The 15,378-nt window shown below is 45.6% G+C and overlaps 2 protein-coding genes across 12 annotated transcripts in view; one reads left to right on the top strand and one right to left on the bottom strand.

Moving 5' to 3' along the window:
• Positions 1-286: 286 nt before the first annotated feature.
• Positions 287-14,456, bottom strand: LOC110117394 (PDZ and LIM domain protein 2-like). 4 transcript variants are annotated; one of them, XM_048653916.1, is made up of 4 exons: positions 14,323-14,456; positions 3,364-3,560; positions 1,980-2,103; positions 287-942 (listed from the first exon to the last, which is right to left on the bottom strand). In XM_048653916.1, the coding sequence occupies exons 3-4, from the start codon at positions 2,076-2,078 to the stop codon at positions 760-762; spliced, it is 282 nt and encodes a 93-aa protein (XP_048509873.1). In that variant the 5' UTR covers positions 2,079-2,103; positions 3,364-3,560; positions 14,323-14,456; the 3' UTR covers positions 287-759. The 4 variants fall into 4 exon arrangements, with proteins under 4 accessions (XP_048509873.1, XP_048509874.1, XP_020711826.2 ...); XM_048653917.1 differs by lacking the exon at positions 3,364-3,560 and having other exon boundaries at positions 14,323-14,441; XM_020856167.2 differs by lacking the exons at positions 3,364-3,560; positions 14,323-14,456 and adding an exon at positions 3,006-3,229.
• LOC105692752 (probable G-protein coupled receptor CG31760) overlaps positions 4,805-15,378 on the top strand; it is a 26,960-nt gene continuing 16,386 nt past the window's right edge. The window contains exons 1-5 of one of the 8 annotated variants that reach the window (XM_020856158.2): positions 4,815-5,212; positions 5,303-5,540; positions 13,536-13,679; positions 14,358-14,498; positions 14,738-14,927. In XM_020856158.2, coding sequence (XP_020711817.2) covers positions 14,379-14,498; positions 14,738-14,927 — 310 coding nt within the window. In that variant the 5' untranslated portion in view covers positions 4,815-5,212; positions 5,303-5,540; positions 13,536-13,679; positions 14,358-14,378. The other 7 variants (XM_048653890.1, XM_048653887.1, XM_020856161.2 and 4 more) reach the window with 7 other exon arrangements.

The following is a 15,378-nucleotide window of genomic DNA, read 5'->3' as shown; positions in this document are numbered from 1 at the left end:
ATTTTCTAGATAGAATGATTTGGCTTCTAGACTCTGATTCCCAAGATCAAACGACATGGGAAAAGCGTAGAACACTCCACAAAAAATGTTCAATTCTCATCCTAGATTTTGACAAAAATCTAAGGCTAACGGATTACCGTTTTATTGAAGCAAAAAGTTTTCAGCAAATCAATCGCTGGACACAGGATCCATGTATTATTGCGTGAGGAATACGAATCTGTTAAGTGAATGTAGCTCGGCGTGATATTTTCGGAGATAACTCAACTGTTCCGCAGGTAACAGAATATTTCAAGACGTTAACAGGCACTTTATTTGAAAGAAAATTTAATCAAGCTCTCTCTCGTTATCCCTATGGTCACATTCAAACGAAAGTAATTACGTCTTCTATCGAGTCCGATATCCGAGCACCCGTAGGAAATAATGGTTCCTACAATTTCAATTGTTTAATTAAAACTAACAATGATAACAAAATCAGTAGAATAATATTCGCAATTTAAAATTTCTAATTATACTTTTACGGTCTATCGACTTATAAAACAACTAAAATTCGAGTGCTCTCGGAAAAATTCTCCGCAGGGTTTCATAGATTTATCAACGCTTGGTTTTCTCACGCAACTCATAAACCTCATTTTCACATATGAATAAACAAACAGCTCGCCTCTGAGTAGTAATAACAATACTCAAGAAATTTCCACTGAAATTAACAAAAACGCACGACTGGCATCAGGGAATAAAAATACTTCCAATGATATTCGGAGGTCAATGAGCTTCCGTAGCGATTCGGTGATTTCTAACCACCGAGAGTACGAAATTATTTCCTGCTCGCAGTAGCCATTGGTGAGCTTGTGCGTGCGTTAGATCCTGAATAGGACTGTCGTTTATCCGGATGAGGACATCGCCCGGTTGCAGACCAGCGTCGTCGGCTAGACTCCCTCGGGCCACCTTTATTTCAATTGAAAACACATTATTCGCTGTATATTAACTCCCCAGTAATCACACAGGGTCACCACGTCTAGGATCAGTATTACCGGACGCCGTATAAAGTGATCGTAAAAATTCTAAGACCGGCGACGGATGAAATGCTAGGAAACCCGAGGACAATGCAGTCGCATTGTGAGAGACAAAATAAAACAAAACTTCCGAAAGACAATCCGTACCGGTTGTACATTTCTTCTAGAAATAATTATCGATAGATAAGTTGCTCTGTCCGTTGAATGCTATTTATATAAATGATTTGACGATGCCAAGGATGTATCTCTCGGTTCGAACATCTGTGCGACTCAAGAATCTGTAGCTGTCCGCGGCGCGTAACAGACAATTGTCGTTGTATCCGAATTTCTATTGAAAGAATTATGTATCTCTTATGATAAACGAGTGCTTCGAGTACAAGCAACATTTTTCGTTACTGCGGAGCGAATATAAAGAATAGAAAAATTACGCGGACAACGGCGTCCTTAGGGTGCCCGCGAGCGACACTCCAAGTGACGAAGCAGCAAAAGGGTGGGAGGGAATATCGTGTGTAGAAAAGCACGACGATAATTGAAGTGCTAAACCGTGACGGTAGCTGATTAAAAGTCATTTCAAGATCACCGACAAATCGATATCGGCTCTCCCTCCGGCTCTCTGTTCGTATTTTTTTTTTTTTTTTTTCCCCGTCGGATGGAGTGAGCCGGGCTGGAGAGAATCACCGTGACTCCGCGAAAATTTATAAACAGCTTCATTATCCGTCGTGGAAAAAAACGAAATGGAAGAAAACAATCGTAAGGAAAATAAAATCGAGTTCGATGCCCGCGGGGCATTGAGAAAAAACTTCGTCGCCTTCCAACGAGCTGAATTTAATTCGATTCGAATAAAAACCGCGCCGTTCACGTGTATACGACGAAGATTCGAATTGAGAAATACGCCTGGATAAGGCGGGTATCCGGGAATACGCTACGTTCGAAAATCGAGGGTTCGTAGGCAGAATAACCGCTACTTACTCTGACAACCGTTAAGGGATGGGGGAAATCGACTCCTCCGGAGAGCCGGAATCCCCATGGGGTGTTGTTGAACCTGGAGAGTTTGATGTCTGTCGCCATGCTCCTCAGCTCTCAGGAATCGCCCCTATAATTATACAAAAACATTCGTGAAATTAGTCGACAATTACGATCGTTACTGTTGTAGGTATGGTCCTACGAAATAACATATCGATCGTAACTGAATATAACAGCTCCGCTGAGAGGGAGGACCTGTTCGACTCTCTTCATATTTTAATGAATAAATCGCGCGCTGATGCTGTTTGAAATATTCAAAGGTGAATTCCTCCCCCGTCCCGAATCATTCGAGGGAGAAATATTATCGTGTCATAAATTTTCGATGCATAACTGATTGAAACGAAAAGCAAAAACGAACCGTAGACCCTATGGTTGCGTGGGGTTTAATTACTTCTTTTATTGGATATAATCTGATTGGGCGAGCGGTTCGTAATTAATTAGTTAGGGTACGGACTTAACTGCTCGAGCGATTAGTCGTGATACTTATACAATGAAGATCTTGATGCGACCGAATTCAAATACGGTATAATCTTCTAATTGGTTCTCGGAACTCGAACCGAGGGGCGCCGTACAACGAGCAAAAATCCAAATCTCGATGCTATGCGAATTTGCAGGAACCGAGGCAGCTGATACCGTCGAAAATAAAATATTTCACTTGAGTAGAAAATAAAAAAAGAAAAACAGCATCAAATATAAAAGCACATTACGATATCGCGATTGCCGGAAGACTGCCGCGTGAAGTGCGCTCGCCTCTTTAAGATCTGATAAAAATTTAATCAGTCGATGAAAAGCGCTACCGAATGCCCCGGCGGACTCACCGGCTGAAAAGCTGGTTGTTGCGGAAATCGCGCGGCAAGCAAGAATAAATATATTTTCTTCGACAAAGATCTGGATCGATTTTCTACGCTGATTCGCTGACCACCCCGAGGTAGCGGGTGGTCGAGTCTCTGCCGCCGATAATTAATTATTTACCAAATTTTCTGATTTTTTCTTTCGCAGCTGGGGTGAGACACTGTACGTACGAATACGCGATCGAACGCGTCGCTATTATCGTTCGACCGGCACGCAGGAAACAAACTCCCCGCAAGTTATAATAAGTAGAGATACAGCTTTCGAATCGAACGTGATTTCGGTACGAGTAGCGGCTGCCGACTGACTACCGCTAAACTTTCAGGGTCTAGAGTCTTCCGAAGTCTATAATAGATCCCGGGTTGATGTACACGCGCCGACTAGGAGCCTGATGTTAAAGAGTGTAACAGCCTTCGGCAGACCTACATACTATTTTCGATGCAACCGCTGAAAGGAGCGTGCCGTGAAAACAATGTATTACCTCTATTACCAATTTTCCTCCACCGCTCGGTACCGCCGGTGGTATTATTTCACCATGAATTACAACGTAGGTGCGTACCGAAGCCTTCTGTCTCTCTGCCCAAAGAGCTGTCCCCACGATTTCCCAACTGACGAAGGGAAGAGAAATGGTCCACTCGGATGAAGGATTCGCTTGGACGCGCGGTCGGTTCAACGCACCTGGGAAATGGAGCAGAATTTTATCTAACGAAGTAGAAATTTCGACCACCGAGCCGCTTCTGCGACCGATAAATTAGTACAGTTTTCACCGTTCGACAAAACTTTGTATTCACCCTTCTTCCCCGTGTAGAACTGCGTTACGTATCTAGTTTGCGCGCGCGTGTGCAGGTGTGTCGGTACACCGGTAGCCAAAGGGGAAAACTAGCTCGGTTCCGAGTTTCGAAGAGATTTTCAACTTTGTTTAACTCGATCGCGTTTTATCGGCTGCAGTTTTTTACTGGAATAAGTTTTCCGCCACGGACGTCTCGCAGCTGCAGCCGCTTCCAGATCTTGTACAACTGCTATGTATAAAATCAATTCGTTCGAGTTAAATTTCTATCGGCATTCCGGACGTGCGGCGTGGGAACATTCGCGTGTTGGAATTCCACTGTTTGCAAGTGAGCGCAAACTGCGAGCGAAGCGAATTGGATCCTGGCAGGAAAATTAAAAAATACTCCCTGCCTTTTTCCACCGGCACCGGCGACGTTCGGAAGACGAAGACGGTATACTTGTATCTCCGAATTGAGACAGTTATCGACTCCGACGCGACGATTACAGTTTCCGAAACCGTTACACATACGGCGACGTAGAAATAGGGAGAGGGGGATATTCAACACCACGCCTGCTTCCGAACCCTTTCAACTGTGAAAATCTATACACATCGTCCTTTGTTAACCCTTTCGGTATCCTCGGGTCCATTCGCACCATCCGACCCATCAGGCAAATATAGCTATCTAAACTTCGCATCTATAATATACGTCCGTACGCACATCGGTATAAGGGTCAAGTCAAAGTTAAATCGTGCGAAAGCTGTCGTTTGAGAGCAGCTGGTGCAAAAAGTAATCTTGCTAGCAAAGAAGAAAAAAAACAAAAGGAGGATTGTAAAAACGCACCGTACAAATTGGTTCGTAGGAGAAGTTATGTCGTACCAGAGGTGACCTTCTGATATTTTTGCTGTATTTTGGGATCGGTAACGAGGTCCCGTGAGTGGGGGTGGTTTTACGTGTTTGTAGTAAAAGTTAATTTACATTTCTGTCTTTCTTGTTTTCCCGGGGTGGAGGGGGGGGGGGGGGCGACTTTTTTCGGGGGGCGAATATACGGAACGTACACCCATCGCCAGGATGTGTGCATACCCATTACCTGTGCTTTCACCCTTCGACAGTGGTACGAGTATACGGGGTACAAATATCTTCCGTTATTACCTCGCGCGTAACCATAAATTCACCGTGACGTAGAATCTGTTGCCGTGGAGCGCGCAAGCTCGGAACGACCGCACAGCTGAGTGAACCTGAGAACAGTTAGAAACGAGACTTGGCTGGGGGCGGAACACCCCTACGCCTCATCGGTAACGAATTCAATTGTTTCGATGAATACCGACCCCCATGGTTGAAATCTAATCAACGATCGCGATATCCACGCACCTAGCGCGATGCCGGATTTCGTCGCAATTTACTCGAACGTGCGTGAATGTTTTTTCTTTCTATTTTTCGAATCGATAGCTGGTCGTTCTCCGGTAACAAATATTTCGCGATTCTAAACGATCGCGAACATGTGGTTGAAATAATGTTAACGTGTTACGGCCACCGCGAATCAAATACGTTCTCAAATCTCAGGTAAGCACCCTGCAATTTTCACGATTCGCTGCTACCGCAATCCACATCCTAATCGCAATTGGTTTGAAATTTTTCACATTTTATCCAAAGTTTTACCTGCATTTATCGAGGGTGGCTTTTATCGCGCTCCATCGCCGGCGTGATATCGTTCGAAGATTTTCTTCGCATTTCGCGTAAACAAGCCCCCGACCGATTCTGAGCTTCCTCTTGACGTGACCGTTGTTTGACGTCCGAAAAAAAAGAGGAGGATACATACCGTTTGGATTTATGTCAAAAGCTCTATCCAGCCCTTCTCATCCTCCCGCTTCGATCTCCGGATCTCGGGGTGGTAAGAAAAAAAAACTACGTCCGTTTCTACCATCCTACGTTATTATGTACGAACACGTTCCATATCTCACGCCCTTTACTCACCCATACCTCCGCAGGTCACACGGATCGGTAAGTCCGAACGCAAGGGGTTCGCCATAAAAGTGTCGGATGCAGGAGAGTGAACGGTGTCGATTATTGTAGAACCTTCCAAGCGTAGAAGAGAAAAAAAAAAAAAATAGAATCTTATAAAAAGAAGGAATTTTATAGAAAACTAGACTACGTGAATAATGGATTCTCATTTTTACACCAGAGCAGAGTTAAATCGCTTGAAAATGGCGAACACGGAATTCCTTTTCGCATTCCTCTGGCGATCATCGGTCCTTTGAAGTTGAACGAGAACTTAAAACAACTACGTGTCAAGTGGACCTCGGCGGAGTAGAATAGAAGAAAAGACCAGCGATAATTCTGATAAGCGGAAACGCGAGTGATCGAGAATCGGATAGAATTTTTCTTCGATTTCTCGACATTCCGAAGCGATGCGCCGGAGGGTTCGAGAAAATCGAAAAATCCAGCGTGCCGCTCGTCTCCGATTTGATCTTTCTCCCATTTAAACTAGCAAAAAAAGAGAAAAAAAAAAAAAAAACGAAAAGAGAAACGTATAAGAACAGGGACGGTAGAACGGATCTGACACCGTGCACCCCGGGTTTGAATTGGCATCGGCGAGGACGTCCCTAAGGGTCCTCGTAGCGGCGTTGCCTGCACGGAAGTGAACGTTGCTCGCCGGTCGCTGCATCGATCGCGAACGAAGGGTGCGAAAGCCACGGAGCTATATCTATATTCGAACATAACTGAACCCGAGTCGACCTAACCGTAACCGAAACCTTACCTAACCCAATCTGATTTAACCCTGATGCCACCCGCGTTGCGATGCGCTATAAAAAAACGTTTTCAGAATTCCATATGATTTACGATAATAACGTCTGCTTTCGCCTAGGTGACTCTCGTCTAGCTCATCTATCTCTTCCATGTAACTTTTACCCGCATCGCGGACGCTCTCCGCAAATACGAACGTCTGTAAATACGTGGCAATAATAAAACGTACGTACAGATATATACGTCTAGTCGTCGTTAGGTAGTACCCAGTGTGTCCCGAAAGCGTTTTGATTCTACGGGGAAAACAGGAAAATCACAATCGGAGAGATCGTTTGATGGAAACGAGTTTCTCGGTGCCACGATGTTCATCTATCTCAATGTGCTTTCCACGCCGCCCCCATATTCCGAGTTTGCTTTTCTAAGGGAAATTGGGTAACAGTGTAAGATGTGAATCGAGGAGTGAGATAACCTGAGCCAGCTTAGAAGGGAGGCTTTACGGACTTAGTCGATTATCCTGTTTGTTTCGTCTACGCGTCCATTATCCAGTCGGCTTTCAAACAACACCGTAATGGACGACCAATCCTTTCGTTATACTCGTACTCAACGGTATAATTCTGACATTATCGCCTTTACTTTTTGATCCCCGAATACGCCCGGCGAGATGACCTTTTGAGAGAGAGAGAAAAAAATAAAAATAAAATAAAAAATAAAAAATTGTCCGTATCGGAAACACCCCTCCGGGTCTCCAAACGGCGCCGACATTATAGGTATGACAACGACGTCTCTAGTGCTCCGCGCGGGATCGCAATGTTTCATCTTTCCCATTCATTTATTCACCGCGTACGATATCGATACGTCCCCTAAATTTCGTTTAGCCCTAAAGGCAGGAAGATAATGTGCACGTCCGATGGATTGACCCAGCGGTTTAATCGTCGAAGAAAAATTCGGAACGTTTGTATAGGAAACCGATCGACGTTTCGGAAACACCCTGCGCAAAGTGGGCCAAGTATATAAGATGCGAATAAAAGTGAAACGTGGAGAAAGATTTTTTTTAAATTTTCTCGCGTCGAAAGCCTGAGGGGTGAATTTTTTTATTTCGATTTTTGGAAACTAAAATCTTTCGGAATCCTTCCAAAGTTTTAGGACAATAGAAAAAAAATATATATACATATTTGAAATTATTTTGTCCATCGGATACATCGGCGAAATATACCGTACCGCAGCGGTACGGCTGCATAATGTTGAGTTCCACAAAAGCTTCGCGCACAATGCCGGGCTGCATTGCTATATTCGCTCGACGAAACAACGTTGAAATTTCTATTGTTGAACGTGTATCATAGCCGTGTATGAAAGTGGCGCGTTAGACGATTCCGCAGTTTTTGCAAGTTGCAGCGGCGATTGTTGCGAAATATAGGTTTTCCCTAGGTACGAAAATTACGGGCCCCTGAGCCCATTCGAATCACCATGGTATTATGCGGGGATACACGAGCGTAACACGCACCGTAATCGTTCGAAGAACCTTGCACGGCGTCTACCTTGAAAGGGAGGATTTTCACGGAGAGAGCGGATGTTAACCTTTTTACGAGTATTGCCGAGGGCGACGCCAGTTTGTTTTATACGAGGGAGTAGAGGACTGTTTACCAATTTCTGGGTCGATGTGTGCTCGGGTCCTTTATTTCTAATACGAGGTGAACAAGTAAAGGAAACGAGGGTAGGACCGCCATCGCCCTTAATATCCGCCCGTGTACCGCCGTCCGGCCTATTCAACTAAACGCGCATTCAACAAGAAAGCACCCGAACACCATGAGGAGGATCGCGATAGCCTCGTATTATCCTAGATGAGCAAATCGTGTCCAGTTAGGTTTACCCGGACGCGTTGCACGCGGTCAGTTTTAGGGGTAACGTCGGTAGAGATCCGACTGCACAATCGTCACAATTGGGTCAGTGTGCAGGAATCGACAGGTGGCTTTATCCGTTCCATGTTCCAACGTATTTCACCCTTGTTGGCAAGGTCACGAATTTGGCATCGTTGGACGGTTCCTTACTCTTTCGGTACTCTGTTTTTTTTTCGTGCTTTTGTCCAACGTTAATTTCCTCCCTCATGATTAACACGCTCGAACGAACGTGGATGAGCCTACTTACCCTTCGTCGTACAAGTTTTATTCGGTTGTAAAATATTTTTTGAAAATGGGTACCTCTTACACCGAATTTTTTTTTATCATCGCTTTTCCACATTTCTTACGGTTCTCCGGACTTCGTAATTGGATAATTATAACTTCAGATATCAATAAGCTGCCCTCCTTCCACTTTCGTCGAATGATAAATTTATAGGAGGTGTGGGACCATCCCGTACAATTTCCTCGGTTTTTATTCCGTAGCGATCGCAAGCCGCAAAAAAAATTTTCTCAAAGAAGGATAATAATCCGGTGTCGTTCGTGAAAAATTCATCAGCCGACGGGGGCTTTTCAAAAAAATATATTTCATCGTACGGAAGGAAATGAATTTGAAAATCCTTCTTTCTCTCTTTTTAAAAATTAAAACCACTCAACATCTCAACCTTCGTTACTTCGGTCATCAGATTTCTCCGTCAGCGTCTCGCTGCGGGGTGGCGTCTTTCGTTTAATTTTTTTTTTTTTTTCTTTTTTTTCTTTCCTTCCTCTTCTTTATTCTCCCTCCGCCCGTCGACACTATTAGTTACAGTTAGTGACGGGTGCAGATTCTTTAAGCGCGGGACTTTAGAACCCTCGAGTCGAGTGCCCCTTCGGAGGCTTCGCGAGGGAGTTTTCTCGGTTCCTCGGTATATACTTATATACATATACATCTAACGTACTTATATACATGTGGGGAGTCTTCTTCGGCAGAGGGAAACGTGCAGACGGTCGTAAAGTACCATTGATCACATACATCTCCGCGAATTGTTTTTCCGTTCGCGTTTCCGAGGTAGCGATATGTATATTACCAACGGTGGTGTCCGATACACATCCACCGCCGTGTAATCTAACGTCGCTAGGAAATTCTTTTTCCGTCTCTTTTCCTCTCCTTCGCCGTACAAGCGACGGGGGTTGTTCGAGGCGTACCTGGCCCGGGTATACGTGTATTAAGAAGCGGTTTCGTAAGGTCCTGGCATTTCCAGGTCTCTTGGTAGTCACGGCTCGATATCCACATCACGACGAATACGTTTGCGGGGGTGGTAAGACCCACCCCATCGGGAGTCGTTGGGGGTTGGGGTTCGGTGTTTGGGGGGGGTGGCGCGAGCATCCCTCGCGGCGTTCGGTTTCTTTCGTAAATCCTCGGGGCGTTTCGTTGGCACGGTTGCGAGGGTCGCGTTGCGGGCGCGCTTTGGCGAAAGGCTGCCTTCGGCAGCTGGTGGTCCCGCTCTGTACGGTGGTGGGTGTCCCATGCATATTTTATACCCCGCGAGAGTCTGAGGTGCGTGTGTTTTGTCCGGGTCCACTTGTTACGCGACTCGACGTCGCCGTCGATGCCGTCGAGGCGTCGCGCGCTCCGTGTAAAATACATTTTGAAACGCTTCCGAAATTCCGCCGGCACCCCCGAGCGGAAACTTCGTGCATACCGAACACCGTCCATCGAGGAATACCAGTGTGGAAATTTTTATCCGTCGGATACCGTCCCCCGGAATGGTGTCGAAAAATACCGGCTATACTTTTAAGGGTTGAACGATTTAAAAAAAAAATTTTCTCCCACCCCCCCCGAGATTCCCTCGGAGTGAAAAAAAGGACGAGAGAAAAAAATGATCACGAAGCCGACGCACAACAGAGGTAAGCCTCGAGACAGGCGATTCGTGACGCATTTTTCATTTCTTGACTTAACAAAAGGGTGCCGTCCGGAAAATTATACCCTCGCATGTAACGCGTGCGATCCACACGTCGTTTGTAACGCCGTAAGACGGTTGCCGTTATCGTATTTAATCTATCATCGCGTCCAAATGAATTCCTCACTGGAATCGCGGGCTATGGGGTTGTGATTTTTTATGTATTCTGCTTCTTTTTTTTTTTTTCTTCTCACCATCGTTCTTCATCCGCCCTCCTGTTCCCGTATACCTATACGTGAGCGGTCGTTCCGGTAAGTGATTTCGGTTAACCGATTGATTGATGAGTCGTAGAAAGTTGATCGAAATGTGGGCAATTTATGCGTAACGCGCCGAGTTTTATCATCTGTGTAATCCTGGAGCAGTAAAGTTTGGAAATGGACCGGGTTACTCACTCGGGTTAGCGCGAGGTGAATTCCCGGAGTCCTCGTAGCGACACTAAACTAGGTCGACGAGTGATTTGCGGCCATGTAAAACCGCGGTGATCGAAAATTTTACTCGGCAATGTAAGCGCGTCTCCTCGTCGTTGTACGCACGAAATTAATTCCACGGAAACCTTCAGTGTACGTTATTATAAGAGCGCGGCGATAGTCGATATACACGGGGAACGCGCGAGCTTCCTCTCCGTGGATCGACAGCTAAAACTTGTTTGTTTTATATGCATTACACCTCCGTCCCGACACATATCCCGCATACATCGTACACCGCCGGGTCAAGTCAACAGACCGGAGCGATCGTTCCATCATTTCTGCGCGAGGTTCGGTTCTTTTTTTTTCTTTCTCTCTTCTTTTCTCCGAGAGCCAACACGTCCATTAATTTTTATTTACCGTGCTATAATAAAACAAAGGCGGGCGGCGTCGTCGAAGTACAAAGAAAGTCGACGTTGGTTCGAAATACTAATTTCGAGCGAGACGCGAATCTCGAGGGTACGGCGCGACAACGTCACGCAACGTCGTCGAGATAGCGAGGAACGATTCTTTTGTCAAAGTCGAGTCGGAAAAATTCAACGTTTACTCGCGAGAATCTTTGCGGAGGTGAGCAAAGAGGGGCGACGGTTAAATGAACAATGAAGACCTCGGGGCCATTAGGGCATTTAATCACCCGCCGTACGGCGTCGAAAGAAATGCCGACGAAAACATTATCCTGCCTTTTGACGACCAAACTCTCGCCGAATGTTAAAACCTCGACCTCGCTATATTCTTCAAAGCGAATCCTTCGCTTTGAAAACTCTTGCGAGGTACAGAGATTATCCGGTATACATTATACTTTCACCATATTATTATCTCCCGGGAGAAGCCAAAAGCCAACCTTTCCTTCGACGACGTTTTCGAATAATCCGATTTCCACAAAACATCCCCCCCTCGACTCACAAATGCTACCTACGGTTATTGGTCGGCCGAACGGACGTCGAGCCAAGATAATCGGAGGCGGAAAAGTATTAATTTCCATCGAGAAAGCTCCCGGCACGGTACAATTTTTTCCAATAACGTACGTACAGACACGAGCGGTAGGCTTGAAATTGACACAGAATTTTTTTCTAAATAATTTTTTTCGATCGTCACACCTCAAAAACGATGGTTCAAGAGGAGTGGACAGAGTCTAGAAAGGTCTCAACGATTTGTAGAGCACGTAATCCCGGGAGTTGCACTTATTATACGCCATGTTTTTCGCCACAGATATTTATCCGAGTGAATTGGTGTATTCTTACAAAAGTATTGGGTGGTCGGTACTCTAATTAAAGGATAATTAGGTAATTAGTGTGCGGTGAGAGTTGGTCAAGAGCTTCGGGGTGTAGGGTTGCACGTCGTTCGTTCTGGAATTCCCTGAAAGGAGAAGAATATTACTGGCTCAGAGTGGCGGGTTGACGTTGATTAGATTAAACTAGATCAGATTAGAAGACGTGCCCTGCCCTACAAACGCGGAATTCTCTTCTCCCTCTCGTATAGTGGAAATAAGGAGAGCGAAGTAGGGAAAATTGAGAAAGCGAGCGAGAAAAAGAGAGGCGAACAAAACTAGCTAGGCGTAGGCCAAAGTCACTACAGAGACGCGCCGAACAACGACCGTCTGATGTGTATACATATACATATACATCCGTACGTCTATGTAAAATATACATATATATACAATTCTATATATAACGTTGTAATCTGCGGAGGACCGTCAGCTCGCGATGGAACTTTGACAGGTGATGCGTGAGATTCATCGAACCTTTGCTAAGCCCTTTCCTCGGCCCTGTCCTCTCTACCCACCGACGGTGTATCCGCGTATGTACAGAGATACCCATATACCTATGTACGTACATACCTAGGCGGATATGTACATAGATGTGCAAGCCTCCGTTAGTCGGCTGGTCGTACTTCCTACGTATAGAGTAGGTGCCATGTACGTACGTACATACAATATGCGAGCCTCGAGTCGTACGCGCATATCATATAAGTACGTACGTATATACCTATATACTTCACGCGCGTATTTCTATGCATAGTGCATGCGGAGAATTTATCCGAAGCCATACACAAGCTCCGACCGCGTACGGTTCAGATTTTTTTCTTCCAATTACGTGTGTTGAATTACGTGCACGCGCACCGAGATATGAGTCGAGGTAGATTTTCGAGATTTTTTTTGAAAAAAACTGCGCTGAATGAAGCCAGTTTTCCGAACCCAGCCAGGGTTGAGGTTCACGTGATTCGTTCGCTGAGTATTAAATATCATTCTCAGAGCATATATTTTCGCCGTGAGAAATATGAATCTCTCTGCTCACCACTGGACGTGGTTTTCGAAACGCGGAATCGGAAACACCTGCGCTTTGGGTTGAAAAAGTTGCGAGTCGACAATCCATAAATAGAGATTAAACTCACGATTACCATGAAGATGTGTGTCAAGCCCACTTACCCCGTGTAAAATTTTCTCATACAATATCGGGCTTTCGGAGAATGACCCTTATAATGACCTGGGGGAGGGGAGGTAGGGGTTCGCGTATTCGCGCACATAGCGCGGCTTCGTTTTGCACATATCGTATATAAACCCGTCCCGTACCCGCTCTACGTCGTTATTAATAACGCTAAACCTTGGGAGGAATTATTAATCCCGAAGCCAGCTCGTACCTGTGTTTTATTAGAAGGTGCGGTGCAATATAAAGTCAAAAATACCCCTTGGTATCGTGCAGCACATGGCGTTGAAATTAAGGGGTACGCAGCGTCTCGCGTATTACCTGTAATATAATCGAATTCCGACATTAATAATGATGGAATCGCGGATCGTCCGAAGATGAACGCGTTATTTATCTCTCCGTCCCTGTTCTTGTAATTGCAGGATAATAACGGTCTGACGTTATCGGCTGGAGAGGATAAAAGGCGACCACAGAACAACGGGAGATGCGGAGGCTGGAAGACGTAGTGGCCCTCGGCAAGGGCCCCGGTCGCCCGGTCACCGCCACTTGAACGAGGCACGAAAGAGGTTCTTTGCTATACCTATAGTATATAGTACGCTCGATTATTTTTCATCCCCAGGGATGGTAGAGAAATCGTCTTATGATTAATGCGAATCGGATGTCGACCCACCCCCCCCCCCTCCCCCTATCTGTCTTGATGTTTTCCGCAAACATCAGTCCCCCGTTAACGGGGGGGTGAGGGGGGGTTGACGACAGACATTTCTCATGTTGGCCTTTCACCGAGAACTAGATAATACGATAACATCGCCGACTGTCCTCGTCAACTTATTTCCCGTGTATTCCGTGCTCTTATTTTCGAGCAACAGTCTGACATAATTTAAACCTCGAAAGTGGCTTTCCTCCGATGTTTTCGAATCTGTAATATTTCTCTGGATCTGAAATTTCTCCGTGTTTTTCAAATCGAAATTGCTTTCTCGGCCGACGGTTGAATTTCCTCAGGTATTTCATACTCGTCCGATAGCGGAGTCTCTTCGGAACGTGAAACTTGAAATAACTTATGAAAGATATCAGATCCCGTTTTTTTGTGACATCTGGTCCTGCAGCGAGACTCCTCTGGAATTTGTTGAATTCGATCGGAATCGTTTAAACTCGGCAAAGAAATCTTTTGACTCGGCGAATTTTTCCCCAAAATCAGAGATCGTAACGTACCTTTCGTGAAGAAAGATTTTTCGCATTCTTTTCAGGACCGATGAGTAGGGCGCGGGATGGGCTCGTCCTGGCTCGCGGCCCTGCTGCTCGCGGTCACGGCATCAACGTTGTCCGGAGCTAATCCAACGTTCACATCCACCTCTCCCACTGGTCCGGACACCCCAACTCTGCAAAAGGTAGGTCCACCGAAGAACACATCCCAGCGTGTAAACGCGTAGCCGTTCTACCTCCGTGCTCAAAGGCGCCGGGTTTTCCACGCTTGCTCCTCAAAGTAGGATGTGCTTTTTTTCCTTTCTCCGTTCATCGATGACCTTATCCGGTGTTCAAAGGCCGACGAGTGAAGTGTGTGAAAAAGTTATCTTAAAATTAAGGAGGATTAGCTCCTTTAGATTACCTCAAGAGATTAAATCCTTAGGCAAGCATAGAAGAAGCTTTGGAAGTGATCGAGGCAGCGTCCACAGGGTCTCTGGGGGAAACTTGTGCCACCGGTGTGGGTTACAAATCTCTCCTCGCCGCCCTGGATCCTCGACGTTACGACACCGCTCGTCAGAAGGCTGACATGGCAGCCATGATGCTGCAGGACCTGGGGGTCGCAAGGGACACCAGTACGTACATTATCGCAAATAAACGTCAAATCATTTGGCTTCAGGATTTCGCAAGCCTTGCAGTTTTTACAAGAGAATTATGCGAAGCATTTCATACCGTACGTCAATCAAGGGTCGTAGTTTTCGGCGTAGGAATTTTCCAAGAGATTCGATTCGAATTTGTGAGAGGTATAACGTATGTAGGTACGTCACGGTCCGAGAGGATAAAAATTTTTAGGATGAGTGAAACCGTCGGATGATAAACTTGTACACTTGTTCGAATCGAGTTCGTCGAGAGGTGATTCGATAATTTCGTTGATCCTCGGAATCCCGTGGCAAAACGGTTGAACGGGTTGAAGTTTATGCCCTTGAAATAATTGGGAGAATCTCTGGATTCTCCCCCCCCTTTCGTCGACGTCCAATCTCTAATTACATCGTCTCTAACGCGTCAGATTTATGAATTTTCCCAAGC

The sequence above is a fragment of the Athalia rosae genome, chromosome 4, assembly GCF_917208135.1.
Source record: "Athalia rosae chromosome 4, iyAthRosa1.1, whole genome shotgun sequence".
In the NCBI taxonomy this organism is placed as follows: domain Eukaryota; kingdom Metazoa; phylum Arthropoda; class Insecta; order Hymenoptera; family Athaliidae; genus Athalia; species Athalia rosae.
Note: the sequence above shows the minus strand (reverse complement) of the source record. Positions and strands in the feature narration are given on the sequence as shown.